This window comes from Corvus moneduloides, chromosome 21 (genome assembly GCF_009650955.1).
Source record: "Corvus moneduloides isolate bCorMon1 chromosome 21, bCorMon1.pri, whole genome shotgun sequence".
Classification (NCBI taxonomy): domain Eukaryota; kingdom Metazoa; phylum Chordata; class Aves; order Passeriformes; family Corvidae; genus Corvus; species Corvus moneduloides.
In genome coordinates, this window is record NC_045496.1 from 3,856,246 (window position 1) to 3,875,531 (window position 19,286).

At 49.1% G+C, this 19,286-nt stretch overlaps 1 protein-coding gene across 4 annotated transcripts; it reads right to left on the minus strand.

Moving 5' to 3' along the window:
* Positions 1-174: 174 nt before the first annotated feature.
* ADAMTS13 (ADAM metallopeptidase with thrombospondin type 1 motif 13) lies at positions 175-19,277 on the minus strand. 4 transcript variants are annotated; one of them, XM_032131283.1, is made up of 29 exons: positions 18,902-19,277; positions 18,488-18,554; positions 17,405-17,688; positions 17,120-17,261; positions 16,627-16,763; positions 15,886-15,969; positions 15,684-15,808; positions 15,241-15,387; positions 14,755-14,889; positions 14,081-14,231; positions 13,358-13,462; positions 12,767-12,918; positions 12,604-12,667; positions 11,951-12,077; positions 11,451-11,599; positions 10,003-10,123; positions 9,264-9,344; positions 8,832-9,013; positions 8,269-8,404; positions 6,560-6,689; positions 5,746-5,935; positions 5,390-5,507; positions 4,926-5,055; positions 3,877-4,081; positions 3,109-3,406; positions 2,489-2,635; positions 1,858-2,034; positions 1,346-1,530; positions 704-1,053 (listed from the first exon to the last, which is right to left on the minus strand). In XM_032131283.1, exons 1-29 carry the CDS (start codon positions 18,971-18,973, stop codon positions 895-897), a joined length of 4,200 nt encoding a protein of 1,399 aa, XP_031987174.1. In that variant the 5' UTR covers positions 18,974-19,277; the 3' UTR covers positions 704-894. The 4 variants fall into 4 exon arrangements, with proteins under 4 accessions (XP_031987176.1, XP_031987174.1, XP_031987175.1 ...); XM_032131284.1 differs by having other exon boundaries at positions 5,390-5,504; positions 16,627-16,766; XM_032131282.1 differs by having other exon boundaries at positions 16,627-16,766; positions 18,902-19,276.
* Between the last annotated feature and the right edge of the window lie 9 nt (positions 19,278-19,286).

Consider the following 19,286-nt stretch of genomic DNA (forward strand, 5'->3'; position numbering starts at 1 on the left):
AAAAATACATTTAAATGAAGCTCATGTGAATATTTGCCACTGCTCTAAAATCCCTTTTTCTGCCAGAGCTTGTCCATGCAGCCCCAACCACAGTCCCTGTCAAGTGAAGATACAGATTAATAGCACAGCTACTGTTCTTATCTGAGTAAGTCAGACCTGGCATCAAACCTGGCATTAAGAGACAGAATTCTTTTATTTTCTCATAGAAAAGAAGTACTGGTATCACTGTCAGATAGGCAATAGTACAGCCACAGAAAGGGTGGCTGGGGAGGCGCTTCAGGATGTCATTTAGTCCTCCCATATAAAGCCAGCTGTCACCAGGGCTTGCCCAGGCCAGCAGTGCCTCAGCTCAGCCAACTCCTGAACACATTCAAGCTTTGAGTGACCTGTCCTAGGGTGGCACTGCCCTCCCCACACATCTCCTTGTGCTGGCAGCTCATCTTTGCCTTCTTCATTCCATTCCACAGTTTCACTGTGCCTCAATTTTGAGGGGAATTTACACTGCAAGAGAGTGAATTTAAGGGCTAAAACGTAACTGGTGGTGTACGGAGGTTTATACTGGGCCACCAAGAAATTAAATGACTCTCCTAAAAGGTCCCACCACATTACAGAGGCAGGACCCACCCTGACACTCCAGTGCCCAAGTCACCCCCTGCAGACATGTCAACTGCATTAATGCCAACCAAATCAGACAGAAACTCCGTATGAGAAAGATTTGCTAAATATTTGGGGGTTACACATCTTTTGTATGATCTTTATCAATGCAGAGATCCCAAAGGAGTCAGCAGATATTGTTCCTACTCAACAGATGAGGAAGAAGTTGCAAGAAGATTAAATGTGTGCAGTGAGCAGGCAGCAGTGACTAACTGGGCAGTGCAGTAGCTCTGGCCCCTTTTATTTGGGCTCAATAGCGTGATATTCAGCCCAGAAATGGGTTCTATGATCCTTAACGTTTTCATGGAATTCAATTTCAGCTTGGCTTCCTGTTGACTGCCACAGGAATTGCTGCTTCCCATGGAACACCACGGTCTTCATGGTGCTGACATCTCGGACCTGCAAGGGGAAAAACCAAACCATTTTATCTCAGCAGGCTACAGATGAAATAAATACCAAAAAAAAAAAAAAAAATACTGGAGACTTGCAGATTGATCACTCAGGGAAAAGCTGTGCTACAAAGGTTAGAAGAAATACAGTAGGTATCAGAAATTCTCATTCCCATCTACATTTACACAACAGAGATCAGAGTCCCTGATTTGTGACTGAACTGTGCATCTGGGTGGAAATCTCTAAAGGGGATGGGTTTGTTCCCATCCAAATCATTCCAGTGAGGTTCCTGCCTCCTCACCAGGATATAGTTGAAGTGTGTCTGGTTGCCTTCAGGGCCCAGGTCAGTGTTCAGGGCACGGATGGAGATGCGCTGCCGCGGAGCCACCGTGATGAAGGTCCGACACACGACCTCTTGCCTCTGATCAGGCAACTGCACAGGATTCACTACTTCACCCTGGGGGCCAAACAGCTGCTGGTCACAGTCTGACAGAGCAAAGGGAGAAGAGAAGATGGTTTAGAGAAGTATCCAGCATCTCCAAGAAGGAAATCATTTAAATTAAACACAGGCAGAAGAGTTTCTCTAGGGATTTTTATCTGGGAACCTCCAAGCATCAGCAAACACCTGTCTGGGGTTTGCCTTTAAAACAAAGGGGTAGCCCACAATTAATACCAATTCCAACACTCCTCAAGAAGGGGTTTGTGAGTTGCTAAAAATGAAGCAAGGTTTCCATAGATTTCCATAGGCAACCACCATTCATGGAACTCTGTGGGCCTTAATCTACAGCAAGAGCAAAGCTCTCAGTACAGTACCTTGGTAATACTTTTTGGCTGCAGTTCTGCTGCTGTACTGCAGAATGACCCCGTTTCCTGGCAGCACAACACGCTGTTTCACAATCAGTGTGTTGGTTCTGGAATTTATCAGTGACAGAGGGAGCTTCCTGCAGCCTGTCCGCCACATCATTCGCCCAGAAAACAGCAGGACCTCACCTGGAACAGATGAGCACAGGGCCTAGAAACACTTTTATTTGAAGTAAAAGCCAGTCTCTCTTATACAGGTCTGGAATCAAGTAATTTCTGCATCTTGTTTCTATCTTATCAAAATCTGTCATGAGAACAGGCCAGTTAACTAATCTAACTGTGCTGATTCCAGCTAGAGGGTACATTGGTTTTATAACAGGCCAAAACAAGCAGCTTCTTTAACCCCATAAGTTCCTTTCATCTCATATCTATCAACAGAACAGGTAAGAAGCCACTGTGTGAGGGGAGGACAAGCAGCATCTTCATTTTGTTCCATCTGGCAACAACTTGGTGGAACAGAAAAAATCAGTGAAATGGTTTCAGAGATTACACAGGCTCTGAGGCAACCAGAATTTTTCAGGGCACCAGAAGAGGTGCAGATTTGCCAGAGGGCCAGGCTGGATCCCAGAGCTCCAGGCAGTACCTGCAGTGCAGTTGAGGGAGCTCTCCAGGATGGTCACTGAGATCTCCTCCCTCAGGGGACGCCCGATGGCCACCGTGCAGTCCCTGCTCTCCATGCCTGTCATGTTGATGATCCCACTGGCATTGAGAAAGAGGTTTCCACACACACCTGGACAGCAGAGACAGGTGAGAAACACACCCAGAAGGAATTACAGGAAGGCAATTCCCTCCGTGGCACAATGAACAAAGTCACATCTTCTGGGTAAAGCACTGGAAGAGTCATAGAATCCCAGAATCCCAGAACCACAGAACATCCTGAGTTGGAAGGGACCCACAAGGATCATGGAGTCCAACTCCTGGCCCTGCACAGGACTGCCCCAGGAATAACACCATGTGCCTGAGAGTGTTGTCTAAACACTCCCTGAAGCCTTGAGCTGCTGTCCCACAGGCTCCCAAGTCAGGTTTGGGAAGCACAGGGAAGCAAGGCATTGCTCCTAGCTCAGGTACCATGGACATGCTGGAACAGCAGGGTTTCCCTCCCAGCCACATGTATTCCCTCCCATGCTGCTGTCCCTGGCTGGCAGCAGGATCACCACAGCCCAGCTGCACACAGGAAGCACCTTTTGGCCGTGTCCTCCTCACCTCCACCAGGCTTTGTCGGCTCCTGGGGCCCAGCAGATAGAGGGACATCCAGGTCCTTGTGTCTGTGGTCTGTGCCAGCTGCAGCTCCTGTCAGGTGTGTGGCTGGTGTCACTGGCTGCAGCTCTGCCCCAGGGGACACGGGTCCCTCCTGCTCAGGACAGGGCCCTGCGGAGCAGCCACGCACCACGATGGCCTTGGGGAAGCGCCGGCAGAAAAGGGGGTTCACGGGCTTGTGGGTCAGAGAGCTGAGGCAGAAATCCTGCCTGGTCTGAATGCCATTCCCACAGGATGTTGAACACTGCAGAGGAACAAACCCACAGAACTGCTTTTGTCCCTGCATTCCAGCTGGTATTTGGAAATAAATGCATTGATAGGCTCAGGCACGATCTGGAGGGATTCACTGATGTTCTTCTGCCACTTGCCCTGTCAGTGCTCTTGTTCCATCAGCTCTAAGATGCCCCACCTTCCAGGGGATCTTCCAAACTATATATTTAAATTGCAGAACCACTTCCTAAAAAAGTCCCAAAATATCTGCATTCCAGGAGAAAACATGCCAAAACCATTTCTAGGCTGCAGCCAAAACTTTAGCTGAGGAAGGTGGGAAGCAAACCTACGGCTGCTAAACACAGGGCAGTGGAAAGGACGGAAAACATCCTTGGAAACAGTTTAGCATTTCTGTGGGAAGCCAACAGACAAGGCAGAAGTTGTACTTCTCCCCTGTAGCCTCCAGGGAAGGGAAGAGCTGGAAAACTGAAGGGGAGCAGGTACCTCTGACCACTCGCTGAAGCTCCACTCGTAAGAGCACGTTCGGATGACACAGGGGACACTGGTGAGGGGCTTCTCTGCCACAGGACACAAATGTTCCTCCTGCAAGACCTCCTGGCCGTGGAGGATCTGCACACAGGTGACCAGCTGCACTGCTAAGCCCAGCCCACAGCTGGAGGAGCAGGGCCCAGCTGGGGTTACCTTCCACCTGGCAGGGCAGGGAGGAGAAAAAGTGAGTTAGTGATGAATCCCCACCCTGTCTCTCACTGCAGAAAATGCAATGCAGCTCCCTCACTCTTCAATCCTTCTTCACTCTCTGCCTCACACTCTCTGTGGTACTTGGAATGCAGCCTGGAGCAGGTTTGGAGTTGGATATAGAGGGCATTCCTGTTTTGCCAGGAGCCCACAGATTTCAAATCCACACCGAATCTTCCTCTGTGTCCATCACCGCCCTCCCCAGGGTGACACACACAGGCTTAACTGCAGAAAGAATCTTATCTCCCTCCAAAACACACACACCACTGAACCCTCAGATCAGGATCAGACCCAGAGGCCCTGGGAGTGGCATCCTGTAAAAAAAGTTCCAGTAGCTTTCCAGTCCCACAGCAAATAGGGCAGGGCAAGCTCACCACAAATCCTAAGGAAAGTGCAATCCATTTCCTTCAGTTTTCAGAGCAGCTATTCCAGATTCTGAGAGTATTTAATTCTTGCTACTTTCCTTGATGCTCTGTGGAAACTGTACAGCTGGCAAATGTGTCACCACCTTTTGTAGCTATGGATTTGTTCCTGCTTCCCAGAGTAATAAGGGATCGAGAGGTTTTTGGTTTTTCTCTGGAGTCAGACTCTGAGGACTACACCTAATTTCTGCTGAGATGTACCAGCCCAGGAAAAACTCTGAGTTTGCTGATATGGAGCAGTGCTACAGTTTTTGCAGCTGGCTTTGCTTCCAAAGAAGGGGAGAGCAGCTTGACCCTTCCTTTACCATGTCCCTGGAGACAGAGAGAGGAAGGAAGACCCCTCACTGGCTCGTTGTCTCCTGGTAACTGCTTTACCTTGGTGGGCAGGGGTTGAGATCACAGACTTCCACCCTGCTCTCTGGCTTTGGCACTGGCTGACAGTTTTCCTCCTGGGTTTCTTCTTTGGTGTCAAAAGCCACACAAACATAGTGCAGCTGAGCCTTACCTAGGAAGGGAAGCAATCTGACTGCGTGGTTTGGATGTGCAAGGGTTGAAAGTAAGTCAGAAGTGTCACATCTGTGTGTACAAACCAAGCAAACTCTGCCCAAGCCATGGCACTCTTACTGCACTCATCACCCCAGCTCTGAAGCACAGCAGCAGCCAGACCACCCTCTAAATTGTTCTGTCTGAGCCAGGCCTCCTTGCCCCTTCCAAAATAATTGTGAACACAGCTACACTTAGAACTGTAGAGGGGGAAAGATCAGGTCCCCGAGGCTCCCAGGCACTGAAATCACACCTAGAGCCAAGCAACATTTCCCTGCAGCACAGAAAGGCCTCACCTCTACCACAGGAGACAGAACACTCCCCAGCTACAGGGCTCCAGACATACACAGTCCGATTTTCCAGCTGGATGTGCCCAGGTGACTCCAGAGGCTGAAGTAAGTGTGCATCTTCCTCCTCAGAACAGAGCAAAAAACAGCTGCCCTAAACAAACCACCATGATGAACTGAGGCATCCAGCAGCTTAATTAAAGAGGGATGGAGCTGCCTAAAGTGACAGGATGAAGCTTTAACTGGGCAGAGCAGTGGTGCAAACCACCCTCCGGGCTCCAGGAGTAAGCTGGTGGTTCTTAACTGGTGGATAAAAGCGCAAAGCTCACAGTGAGGTTCCTGAAAAGCCAAGCCAGCAAACTCACTTTGTCCCAGCCCAAAGGGCACACATTGACCACACATGGCACAAGGGAGAGGGGTTTTTCTTCTGCTGGGCACAAGCTGTCATCCACCACAGTCTCCAGGCCATCATGGAACTGCACACAGGTCAGGTTCTGCTGGGCAACTCCAGTCCCACAGACAGCAGAGCATTCATCTCTCTGAGACATCTTCCACCTAAATGGGAGGCAATGGCATCGCTCTGTTTCCCACCTGGATCAGGGAGGTTCATTACTTGGGACACTGGTTACAGAAATGGGTCATGCAGAGGATTCAGCTTCTCTGTTTCAAGAGCTTTGTCTGGATGTGACTGAGAGGACAGTTTAAGTCCTTTCACTGACAGCTTTCAAGGACTAAAAGCACCTAAGGTAAGGAGCTATAGTTCACAGTGTGATCACTTTTGATTGAACACTAAAATGTCTGTGAGGGCAGTGTCTGGGCAGGCTTGGCCCTTGGTCCTCCTTCCAGAATAAACAACACAAGGGTCAACCCTCTTTGTTGGCACCATCTTGGAGAGGATGTGAGAGCCATCTCCTTCTGGCCATGCCCTCAGAGTATCTCCATTTAGCAGATTACTGTAAAACATTGGAAGGACTATTTCCCAATCCTTCAGCTGACATCTCAATTACCTCATGGGACCAGGAAAGACAGAACATGGCTTGGGATCTGCTACCCCATTGTAATTATGAGGAAACCACTTCATACTTCTCTCTTTTTTCCACCTTGCACAACACCAGTGCAGAGCCTGGGTTAAGTGGCAGAGAAAAGCAGGAATTCAGCTGAGCTCCCAGGAACACCAACCTGTACAGGCACGGCTCCATGGCACAGGGCTTGTGCTCTGGGAGGGGCTGGGGCAGCTCCAGACACCACTGATCCTCTGCTACTTCATTCCTGGTCTGATCAAAGCACACATGAACCACTGGGAGCACCCCTGGGATACAAAAGGAAAAGGAAATGAAGTTATAACCAGAGTGAACAGCTCCCCTCTGCTATGGTAGGAAGATGCAAAGATTTTGCTTCACTCAATCACCTGTGTAAGAAAATGGGGTGTGTGGGAATACAGACTTCTGTAAACACACAAACCCCTTCTTTGTGACATAACCTCCCTCAAGAGTTTTAAAGTGATTTTCCAAGGTGAGCACCCCAGCAGAGGAGAAGTTTGATTGATAATCCCCAAAATGGAAGGGCTGCCCTAAACTGGCTGTTTGAAAGAACAAGGATATCAACCATAATTTGGAACAAATTATTTCTAATGATCTGACTGATGAGGGACAGCAAATAAGCTCTAGGAGGAGCTGGTTTTAAATGCCATAGTGTAGAAGTGACCAGGTAATATCATCACACAGCCTTTGTGCTCAGACAGCACCAACCTCCTCAAAGGCATCATCAACAGCCAAAACCAGGCTAGAGGTGCTGGCAGAGAAACTGGAGACTTCCAGTGCCTGCAGCAGGCAAGGAATGAAATATTCATAAGCTACAGCTCTAAAGAAGATTTGTAACGATAACGAACCTAAAAAGCAAAGCAGATGAAAAGTCAGACTCAAAGAAATTACAAGCAAAGCTAAAAGGAGTCTCCTTTCAAGGACTGGGCTACAGGAGAGCCAGGCATTCCTGAATCTCAGGCAGCATGAGAGCCCTGAGCACCAAATGTCCAGAATCAATCAGCAACCTTCTCTTTGCTCCACCCTCCTTGTTTTCAAATAATGACCATTGCTAAGGAGGGCCTGTGCACCACTTACAGCTCTCAAGGTGCAATTCCAGCCCAGATTCTCAACTTTCTGTTATTTTAAGTCCTGACTTTCTCTTTTTTTTTTTTTTTTCTGTTTGTGATTGCATTAGCTGGAGGCTCTGGAGCATTCTGAGCTCTTTACTTCAGTTCACCTGGGGGATTTGCTGGAGAAAAGCTCTCCAGGCATAACTAGTTGTATAGATTGACTTCCATAAATATTCATTAATGCATTTTCTAAATCCTCGTCACAGAAGTCTTGAGAGGCCTGACAGTGTCATCTGAATTATCTGGTAAACGAGATGTCAGGCCATCTATCAGAGTGAACTGTTACAATCTGCATTATGATTCCTTTAGGGAGACAGAAAGGATTAGCCATGGCACAGGAATAGAATTCTAAGAAGGAAGTTTCATAATTAGCTCTGAGGCTTTAGTTAGATACCAGATACCCCTTTGGTCTCAGACTTCTGATGTTTAGCCAACTTCAGATTACAGTCTTCAAGAACTTTGAAAAATCTGAGAAAATTATTTAGTCTTAAAACCAAGAGTTCAGTTAAAACCTGTCTAAAAATCCTCTCCATGATCAAACATTTTCAGTATCATTCTGAGGATTCAGCCCATTTGCTGATTTGTTCATTTAATTCAAAAGCTCCACCACGTTTTTCTTTGGTTCAGTTTAACACCGGCAACTGCAGCAATCATTTCCAGCACTCTGCTTTTAAATTCAGTTCAGACCAAACCAGAAGTCTCCATAAAAAGGGAAGACTGAGTCCTGCTGCCTCACCTTCCCCACAGGTCACTGAACATGGGCCCTGCTGAGGAATCCACACATAGGTCAGGTTCTCCCTGGGGACGAAGTAGCTGAAGGTGATGTCTGGGTTGGTGACATTGCCATATTCTTTTGTGTACCTCCTGTAGACCTGGACAAGGAAAAACTGTGGTCAATGCACAAGAAAACTTGGATTTATTCCTTAGGATGGAGGAAGGAGCACCCAATCCCCCTTCTTTCCATCCAACCCTGAGCCTCACTGCAATGCCTCAGCCCCGGGCAGATGCAGTCAGAGCACTCACCCTGTGAATTCTGGGCACTGAAAATGATTAAACCAAGCAGAAGGTTTAACTCGGTGTGGGTTTCCCCCACACAATCACCCCCAGACCTGCAGGAAGCCTGCAGGAAGCCCCAGCCATTCCCCAGAAAAGCAATACTATCGCTCCCCAGTGAACACCATCTCCCCCAGCCTTGGACACAAAGTCACCTGAATCCACCACACCTGGGTTCTGCAGCAAAGCCACCCAAACCTGCCCACTTCTGCCTGGCCCCCTTCCAGCTCTGCTGCTTTAATGTACCTGTATTTCAATTTCTTCCTGCGTTGGCCCATCCACATGGATCTCCTCCAGGCTTGGCAGGTTGTCCTTGGTGAGAAACACTTGGTATTTGATCTGGTTGTCCTCCAGAACTGACGGGTAGGTGACATTCTGTGAGATTTTTCCTTTTCCAGCCACCACGTACTCGCCTTTAACCTTCACAGCTGGAGGAGCAGTGATGTTAAGAGACAAGGTGTGGTCACCAGGATCCCCTGGTGCTGGCAGCTACTGGCTGCCCACTTGGTAGGAACCAGTTTGGCCCAAGTTGGGCATCCCAAGGAGCGTGTCTTCTGCAGCTTCCCACTGGAGAGCATCCCACGAGCAACATGCAGCACCAAGAATTCCATTTCTTTGTTGGCACAAGCTCCTTTCAGCCCTGCCTGCATCCCCTCCTCTCCTTTTCATTCCACTCACCCAGGTGTGTGAAGAGAGGCCTCCTGTTGGCAACATGGACTGAGGTGGTGTTGTAGGGCAGGGACAGAAATGTCACATACTCTGGAAGGGTGGAAAGGAGGAAGATGTGGTCACCTTCCAGCACTGAACCTCTGTTGGGAAGGCTAGAGATTGCAGCTCAACTCCTGAATTCACACTGACCCTGCTCCTCAGCTTGAAGACGGTGACGGTGACATAGCAAACACAACTGAGCTGGATTCTGTGTCCTGTTCTCACCTTTCTGTGGTTCTTTTTAGGTTTTCTGCTAATATCTCAAGGTGAGACTGCAAGAGCCAGGCCAGTTCCCAAATGGACATTGAACATCTCAGGAAGCACAAACAACACCCTCAGGGATGTGGTGGGATTGTTGGGCTGTCCTGTGCAGGGCCAGGAGTTGGACCCAATGATCCTTGTGGATCCCTTCCAGCTCAGGATATTTATGATTCTGTGATCTGATATCACCCCCAGCTCCCAACAATTTGCTGGGCTTCCCAAACAGTTACATTTCTGATCCACATCCAGAGAATTCTGACCAAAAAAGCACTCTGCCTACACGAGAGCTACCTCACTCCATTGGACCACCCAAAATCCATCTCCATATCCTCCATAAAATAAAATCAAGCAGAAGCAGAAGGGAGAAGTCACATACAGAAGATTGTGAACACTGACTCTGCACACAAACAGCAGCACAATGCAGAGCCTGAGGGGGAGGGCTACACACCTTGAGCTTTTCCTTCTGTGTAGGATCCACTCACTTGGGTGCAAGTGGAGTTATCACCCCCACAGACCTTGCAGGGATCCATGACCTTCCTGGAGCCCATCTGGCCGTCACACCCGAATGCCTGAGCAGAGGGGAGAGTCTGTCAGCCTGGCCTGCTCTGAGAAAACAAGTGAGCAAAAGCAACATTGCCTGAATTCCTGAAACTGCCCTTTCCCTTTGCAATTTGGGTTTAGGAAGACATTGAAGAAAGAGATGCAGTTTGTACCTAGACCTACCACTGGGCAGCAGCGTGCAAAGCCAGGGACTGGGAGGTCTTAGCTGAGAGCACAGCTCTCAGTAACTGTGACATTTTCTTTCCCATAAGAAGCAGCCCAAAAAGATCTCTCCTGTGACCTAAACCCAAAGCTCTGTGCTCTCTTCTATGAACTCTTTCTGGAGGGAGGGAGGGAGGGAGGAAAAAAACAAAAGCCCAGGGGGACAGTAAACATGAATGGCAGGTTCTGAAGGAATCTTTAGCTCCCCAAACTCCTAAAGCCAAACCTAGCTCACATCCTTCAGTCCCATGGAACTCAGAAGAGAGATTCTATCCCCATTCCCACGAACAAGACTAATTTACACAAAGCTACAGGAGGATCTCAGCAGGCTTAACAGCAAAACATATGCAACTGCTGAATTTATGCTGGAGGCACTGATCCCAGGCTTTGGAAGCTGCCATAACATGCATATTTATCACTGCTGCCAATAAAACAGCCAAAATCAGAACAGGTTGTGCCTACACCCTCTGCTGTTCATGGGGGGAAACACTTCACAAAACACGGTGAGCACGAGGATAATGAGAAAAACATAAAATTTACAAAGAGTATTCTGGGAATGTAAAGAAACAACAGAAAACATCCAGCCGGGTCAGCTCCGAGCAGTTCCTAAAATGCAGACGGCGCGGGGGAGTTGTATCCAAGGTCATCGGGAAAGAATGCCTTCCTCAGGTCCAACCCAGGAAAAAAACTCCAGTTTTGATCAGTGATATTCCAAAAATCAATCTGTCGACTTGTGATCCCCAGGTTTTGCTCCTTATCTTGCCACTGGCCCAGTAATTCAAGTCATGGAACTTGCCTCCAAGACATTTTGTGGGGCTAATTACAGCTGGCAAACTGAGCAGCTCATGACGTCTCCTCCACCAACACATAAACCAATTTGCTTCTTGGCTTAGGGGTGAATAGCCCTGTGTGTTTACTGCATAATTAGCAGAATGTCTTATCTAGAGGGCATTGGATGCACAGACAGATCAGTAGATTTTTGGACTCCATCCAACACACCAAGAACAAAACTCTCTTCTGAGAAGAGCTCGCTCTGTTGTTTGGGGCACTGTGTTTTTTCCTAGCACGATTTCCCCTGACTCCTTTGGTGCAGATCACCTGTCAGGGGTTCACCTGGACTCCCCAGTCACTTACTCTGCATCTCCCCATCACACACAGATGGAGATCCCCGTGGTGCTCCGTGTCATCCTGCTCACACCTGGTTCCATCCAGGAAATTGTCCCCGCGGCTCACCATGAACTCCTTCCCCACGGCCCTGCACATGTGCTTGCAGAGCAGGTCCCCTGGAGCAGCAGGCACAAGGAAGGAGTTACTCTTTCAGGAAGGCACGTGGCTGCTCATCAGCAATGGGAAAAAGCCCAGAGAAGTTGTGGACTCCCATCCCTGGCAGTGTCCAAGGCCAGGTTGGATAGGGCTTGGAGCAACCTGGGATAGTGGAAGGTGTCCCTGCCATGGTGGGATGAGATGAGTTTTAAGGTCCCTTCCAACCCAAACCAATCTGGGATTCTATGATCTGTCAGAGAGTACCCAGGTTTCATGTGAAAACTAAAACAGTGGAACAGCCTTTCAACTCCAAAGTACAGACAGGTGCATGAGCACTCCCTGCACAAACTGAGGTTTCAGACACTCCTTACCTTTGGCAAAGCCAAGAGCAGACGTCCAGGTATAAAAGGAGGGTGTTTCTACATCAAGGTACAGTGGCTTTAAATTTGTTGCTGCACACTGTTCAGCCATGAAGTCCTGCTGGGTCATCAGACAGGCCTGGATCCCAGAGAGATTGTTGTGTAAGGAAAGGAAGTGACTGAGCACAGGGTCCCAAGCAGCATTTAACCCTCTAGCTAAAGGCAAAACGCAGTGGCTGCTAAGTAAAACACCCACACAATGCCAAGAAAGAAAACCACTTTAAAGGGAGGCTGCAGGATATGCAGAGAATTGTGCTTGGAAGCTGATATCTTTGCTATTTATACAAAATAAATAGATAAGGAAAACAGGAACCATACAAGAAAGTCCCTCTGAAGAAAACCATCATTGTGAGTCACTGTTTTCTCAGCATCTGTCCTGCTATGGGGGCATAGAGAAAATGCTTCATTACATGTGAACAATGCTATCCAATAATCCTGCTGCCTTCAGTGGCACAAATACCTCTCGTGCTGTCAGACAGATGGAGGCTGTACACCAGATCTTTAGTCCTCTTTCCCAGAACAGCCAGCTGTGGGAAGGACAGTCACAAAACACACAGCCCTCAAAAGGTTCAAAGAGAAGTTCAGATGATGTCGAGCTCCATTACCTGTGTATTGCACATCTCTGCTTGCACGCTGGCACCGTGGCACTCCTGCCCCCCAAAAGCAGGCCTGGAAATGACAGAATTCCTCAACAGAGGCAGGATTGTCCCCAGCAAAGAGGAAGACTCAGCCCCGAGACCCTGAGGACAGCCAGGTCCCCACTCTCACCTGGGGTTGTTACAGAAGCGCTGCCTCACCACGACCCCCCCGCCGCAGCTGCGGGAGCACGGGGAGAGGGGGCTCCAGGCAGACCAGTGCCCATGGACCACAGCCATGGGGTTCAGCTCCTCCAGAGAGCTGCACTGACCCTTGGAGCACCACTAGGACCAAGAACACACAAGAACACAGAGAACTGGCAGCAGTGAACCCAGCAGGGCCAACCTTTTGGTTGGCACAAGTCCCCATCTTTGGCAGCCCAGTAACGGAGAATCCCAAGGTGAATGAGGCAGCTTCTCGCTAGAGGTTGAGAAGTCCCATGCCTAATTAGGGTCTAACATGAGGTTGGGGTTAAAAAACAGAGCAGGCAGGTCATTTCAAGTTGAAGGAGAGCTCAGATATCAGGCTATAGAACTGCGAAGCAACTCCAGAGATAAAGACAAGGTGGAAACAGCACGATCAGGACATAATGGTACCAGGTTGTGACTGGTTTTAGCTCCCTGGCCAAGGGGCAGCGAGTGCCAGGTACCCTCCAGACACTGACAAAGCTTCGCTGTCTGAGCTCCACAGCACCACACCCACTGCTGGTGGGAGCCTCCTTACCTTGTTGATCCCACACTCAGTTCCATCCAGGAGGGGAACCAGAAGCCGAGTACAGCTGGATTTGTCTGCCGGTTGTACATGGCATGAGAGAACTTTACAGATGTCCTGGTGTGACAAGAAAATCAGGGAGTCAGGCTCAACAACACAGCAGCCCCAAAAGTCTAAATAGTGCATGTCCCAGCTTTTCTCACAGACACCCAACAGTGCAAGTTCCCTCATTTTTCCTGCTATTGGGCAAAAGCTGTGGGCAAGTCAAAAGACCATCACTGTAGTGATCACCAGCTGTAATGCTGGAAGATGATCAACTGAAGCAATTAAAGTTTCACCCACCTTAGTGTTTCCTCATTAACAAAACATGTCCAGATGGCAGCTATTAAACACGCTGTGTTTCCCAGACAAAGGGATTTGAGCTGTGGCGGGGAAGCTGGAGGAATCCAGTGAACAAGAACTCCCCAAGGCAGGACCCTGGGTGGGTGCACCCAGCACTGCCAGGCCAGCTGTGCACAACAGCACCCAACTGTGCAAACCTTACAGGAGATTTATGTGGAGGAAGGAAGTGATGGAAAGAAGGGAAACGTTTTTAAAGCCTTGCCAAGAAATCTGTGGCAGAAAAGCACCTTCAATCCTGTCAGAATAAAAATGCTGCCAGCCCCTTTTCCCCGAATTTTGGCTCCTGACTGTTTCCCTGCTGCCCTTAGCAAGACAGACAAACTTTCTACCTACAACATTGCTGTCAGCAAAGGTGCAAGCTGTGGCCACACTCCCAAAGGCTATTTTACATTGCTCATCTGCTCCGTAGTACAAGCCAGGCTTCCACCCCGGGATGCTGCCGTCCATGTCCGGCAGGTCATTCAAGCAGCTTGTTTGGCCTGTACTGATAGAAACATGAGGAATATCACTTTCCCAGCTGTGGGTAGTGAGGACAATGACATGTTTGCAAACTTGTGCTGAGTTTCACTCTGGGAGTTGGCTGCTGCTTTCCCAGACAACACATGCTCGCTGTGGGCTGGGATGGATTTAGTTGCAGCAGCTGCCTGGAGATGCTCAGAGTTCCCTGCTGCTGGAGTTCTATCCCATTCCTGTCCTGCACCCAGCCAGCACACAGCCTGCAGTGCCTGTCTGAGCCTGGATGCTCTGATGGTGTAAATAAAATGTGCAGGCTGAGCCAGTGTCTGAGAAATCCACCCCAGCCCAGGCACGTCAGGCACCAACCAAAGCCACTTCCAGCTACACGAAGCAAAAACTGGGTTTAACCTCAGCAACAAGTGCTAAGAGATAAACAACCCCCAAGCTTTTCACTGTTCCTCATTTTTCAGTAATTTTTTTTTTTTATTCTTTGAGGTTTTCTCTCCTAAGCTCCCAGCACAGGGAACTGAAGAACTCAACCATTCCCTTACCTGACAAGGGCCAGGAACTGCTCCCGACTGCACGGAGACCAGGTGAGGTCGATGCTGTTGTGGTTTCCTGCTGAGCCCATGATGTAACCACTGCTGCTGCACAGATTTCCCTCGCCATCGTGGGCAATTCCAAGGCTGTAACAGAAGCAGCACAGAGCCCTGAGGAGAAGAAACCCAGAGGCTGCATTCCCTCAGAGCCTCTCTTCTCTAAGCAAGGACTGAGCTCCCTCTGCAGCCCTTCCTTCTACTGTTGTCACAAAGGGCTTCTCTCCTCTTTGCAGCTTCTAATTGTCACAGAGCTTGCAGGAATGCAAGAAATGCAAGGAACTCTTTCCAAAATAATCCATGACCATGACCAAAAGGTTTAGAATAATCTATGGGGAATTCCCTTTTATGTCAAGAGTTCCTTTTGCTTTTTTCCTTGAACTGGAGGATGTGTTTACCTGAATAAAACCTCCTGAGCTGCTCTGGCAGTTTCCTACTGACCTGTGCCCAATCTCATGGGCTATGGTGACTCCAAGGTCAAAGCCAGTGTCCTGGGTAATCACACAGCTCCAGAAGGAGGAGCACGCTCCCCCTAACTGAGTCACTCCACGAAGCTCCTTGTTCCCATCAGGCAGCTCCAGGTCAAACCTAAAGTAAGGGAGACACAGAGAGGAAAGAGCAAAGAACCCCCACAGCAAGGAAAGTCAGGTTTAGGCATTCAGCTGAATTGATCTGAGCTTTCCTGGTCTGGAATCCAGCTACCTTTCTTTTGACACATGGAGTTCCCTGGGGCAAGATGGCAGCAATAGGGTCCCACAAGTGCCCACTGCTCAAAATTTATGATGATTCCCCATTAAAAAATCCAGATGTCCTCAGACAAGCAGAACTGAATGAAATGACCTAATCCTATTTCCCAGTCCCTCCCAGGGCAGGGAGCTCAGCACCTGGTGATGTAGAGGACAATGTCAGCATGCTGGGGGTCAGAGTCGTTCTGGGGGTTCACCCTCTTGCTCCACTCACAGACGCTGATGAGGGAGGAGGTGATGTTGGTTGTGATGTTCAGCTCTGCCTGGAGGGAAGGCACACGTTGGCACATTCCAAACAGCTTTGAGCTTGGACAACACTCAAACACAGCCCTCTCCTTACCTCTGGCTCTCTCAAAACCAGCATTTGCATGAGGTGAACCCTGAAATGAGCCCCCAGTGAGGCATCTCTGAGCAGCTCTGCTCCCTGAGAAGAGACAGAAAGGAGTCAGTAAAGAAGGGGTTTGGGGATTCCCACTCGCTGTTCCCCAAGAACTGGGCTGCACTCACTACAAAGGTAACTACAACATTAACATATGCAAATGTTAACACATACAAATGTGAATAAACCTGTCGAGAGATGAGGTTGGATTTGTCAGACACTCTGAAGCAGAGAGAAGAATCTGCATGAAAAGTTTCATAGCCAAGGACTTTTTCTGCAGTACACACATTGAAAATGCCAAGCCAAGTTCTTAATAATAGCAAAGGGAGACATGAAAATTATGCAGTAGAAATAAAACACTGAAATGTAAAATATGAGATTGATTCAGTGGATTTAGCTCAATCCCCCTGAAAGCAACAGGGTGAGAAAACTCTTTATGTGAGTTGCAACATTAGTCATGAAACTCAGAGCTACATTTTCTATGTGGGTTTTAAATCCTCTAAGATCTTCTTTTACTCATGCAGCTCCTTGTGCAAGGGAATTTGGGGAATTTTGTGCCTAGGGAAGCACAGAGCAATGCCCTGCACATGAGCTCTGCCCCAGGGACAGGCGACCCCAACCACCCTGAGAGTGCCCTCCCAGAGGTGCTGCCTGGGACACAGCCTGGAGCCCACTCTGGGGCAGCACCACAGAGCCACTCACAATGTTCAGGTTGGCCAGGACGTATCGCTCTGTGTCCTCTTTGTGGTACAAGTAAACATCTGGCCCTGCCACCACCATCAGCTCCAGATGTTTGACAGCTGCCTCAGCCCTCTTCTGCAGGCGAGGAGGAGCCCGCCCTGCTGAACAGCACAAAAGGGCACGGGGAGGTTCAAAAGCACCATAAAAGATCCTACAGATCCACTCCCTTTCCCCAAAGGCTGCAATAACACAGCTGTGAGTCCCCTTCTCCAGGGGCCAGCTCGGGTTTCCCACTTCTGTTGGTGTCTTCCACCTGTCAGCAGCTTTAACAACACACCTGTGCTATCAAAATAACAACCACCCACATCAAACACACTGGGCACACCTCAGCAAGGTGAAAAATGTTTTCGAGTCTACTCATGTATTTGTGAACACCAATTTTTCCTCTGAGCTCATGGAAGCAATCCCCCTGGAGACAGCTCTTCCAGCAGGGCTCCCTCCCCATGTCTGTTACCTCTCGCTGGCTTTGCCTCTCTTGCAGCACTTTTGAACAGGATGTGAGGGTTGGAGAAGCCAAGGTCCCTCAGCAGAGCCACATCTTTGCTCCTGACTGGCCTGATGTGAATCTTCTCCTCACCCACGGTGACGAGTCCTTGCTAAAGGAGATTAAATTCCACCTCTGAGTTTTTTCAAAGACATTTGCTATCCATGGAGATGGCAAAGATTCATTCAGTGGATGCTTCACACGTTTGGGGCATGAAGCTGCCACCCTCCAAAGGCTCTTTCAGCTCATACTCACCAGCTGCCCTTCACAGAAGGTGACCCTGCACGTGGCCCCAGGAGGCTGCAGGGGCTTTCCACCTGCAAAGCAGTTCCCTGGGAATCTCTTCAGTAAAATAAAGGAAGAGTTCACCACCTGGCTGCTCACAAAGGAGGAGGAAAGGAGGGCGTGGTCCTCTAGAAATTCGAAGGCATAAAGCTGGCCCCAGGCCTGGATGGAGCAATGCTGGACCCGACAGGGCCTCAGCCCAAAATGTTCTTCTTTACAAGGGCAAGTTGGCTCAGCCACAACGAACTCAGGTACTGAAAGAAATGAAACAAGATCAGAGCAAGGGGAGCAGTTATGAGAAATGATGATACACAAAACCCCAGTGTAAGGTCTATCTCCCCAGGAAAAATACCCTACAAACGCCAACCGTGGCCTCTTGGGGTCATGGTGTCAACAGTCAGAGAATTCCTGTGCTTTTGGGTATTCCAAAGTGAGGATAATCTGACTGGGAACACACAGCACTGCATTTATTGCTGCTTTTGCTCTCTCACTAAGGAGAACAGTTCATCTAAAAAAGGCTGAGACAGTTTCATTCCTGCAGATTTTACCTATTACTGAGTGGGAATTACAATCCAGAAAAAGACACTGGGATGAGCTCTAGGTGAATTCAAAAGGAGACAATATCCTTCCTTTAGGGATTTGAGACTACAAAACATATCCTTATTCTGAACTATCATCAATCCAGACCTAGAATTCAAATCTCTTTGTGCATTTATCTTAAAAAAAAATTAACAAGTATTTAAAGTTACCCTTAGTCTAAAGCTTTTGTCAGAAGATCATAGAAAAACACCAATGCAGAGAGTGGGGACTGCAGCAGAAATATGCAAAGAGATTGAACACATCTCCTTCAGCAGATTTTACACTCTGACCCAGCTCTTCAGCCACTCTCACACTGAAACCCAGATTGTCTCACTTGCACTGGGACTCAAGAACACCAAATGCTTGTCAGACCAGGGGCTGTTAATCAGTGTTCTCAGCACTGTCAAACACCCAGGACTGGAAATCAACTGACAGATGTGCTCTAAACCGAAGAAGGACTTGAGCCCTGCATACCATCAGGCACTGAGCTGGTTCCAAAGTAAGAGAGAACATCTTCCACATCCAAAGCGCTGAGGAATTTCTGCAAGAAGAAGAAGAGCTTTACATTTTTTTCACGAAAAACAAATGGATACAAGACTATCCCTCCTCTGGACCTAACCTGGAAGGAACGCCAGCAAACAGCTCAGCAAGTCCCAGAGCCAAGTTCTCGTGGCTTTACTCCGCGCTAAGCACGGGCTGCACAACAGCCACCCAGAGGAAACAGCTTTATCTTCGTGATTAGTGAGCTCGGACGCAGTTTGGCTTAGAATCCTGTCGTCTCCTCTTCTTTTTTTTTTTTTTTTTTTTTTTTTTTTTTTTTTTTTTTTTTAACTTTTCTTAGAAACACCGAAGCGTTCCTGGAAGGGCTGTTCTGGAGGTCACACTCACCTCTGGGAGCGGCGGCCAGCACAGCCCCAGCGGGAGCATCACGAGCGCCCGCAGCGCCAAGCTGACGGTCATGCTGGAGGAGCCACGGTCTCCGCGCCGAGCAGGGCGAGTTTTGGGCCCAAGGCATCACGTGGAGCGGAAGGGAAGAGCAAAAACAGCCTCTGAGCAAACAGGCTTTGAGCAAACAAAACAGCCTCGGAGCGGGGGGCCGCGGCCGCACCGGCCGCTGGAGCGCGGCCGCCTTGCGCAATGCCCGCGGCTTCTCCGCAGCGTGCGCCAGCCCCGGCGGCCAAGGGGCGGCTCGGGGGGGATGGGGGCCATGTGGCCCTGGGGACACACCCGTGTGTGGCGGGGGTCACCCCGCGACCCCCCAGCCCCGGAACTC

Bases quoted from the DNA above. Each gene is read 5' to 3' on its own strand.
- ADAMTS13 (XM_032131282.1), bottom strand. From the start codon at position 18,973: ATGACCGTCAGCTTGGCGCTGCGGGCGCTCGTGATGCTCCCGCTGGGG. The intron at 5,508-5,745 runs GTGAGTTTGCTG...CTCTGTTCTGAG, and splicing joins GCCCTTTGGGCTGGGACAAA to GAGGAAGATGCACACTTACT. The intron at 2,636-3,108 runs GTGAGGAGGACA...TCTGCTGTCCAG, and splicing joins GCCGACAAAGCCTGGTGGAG to GTGTGTGTGGAAACCTCTTT.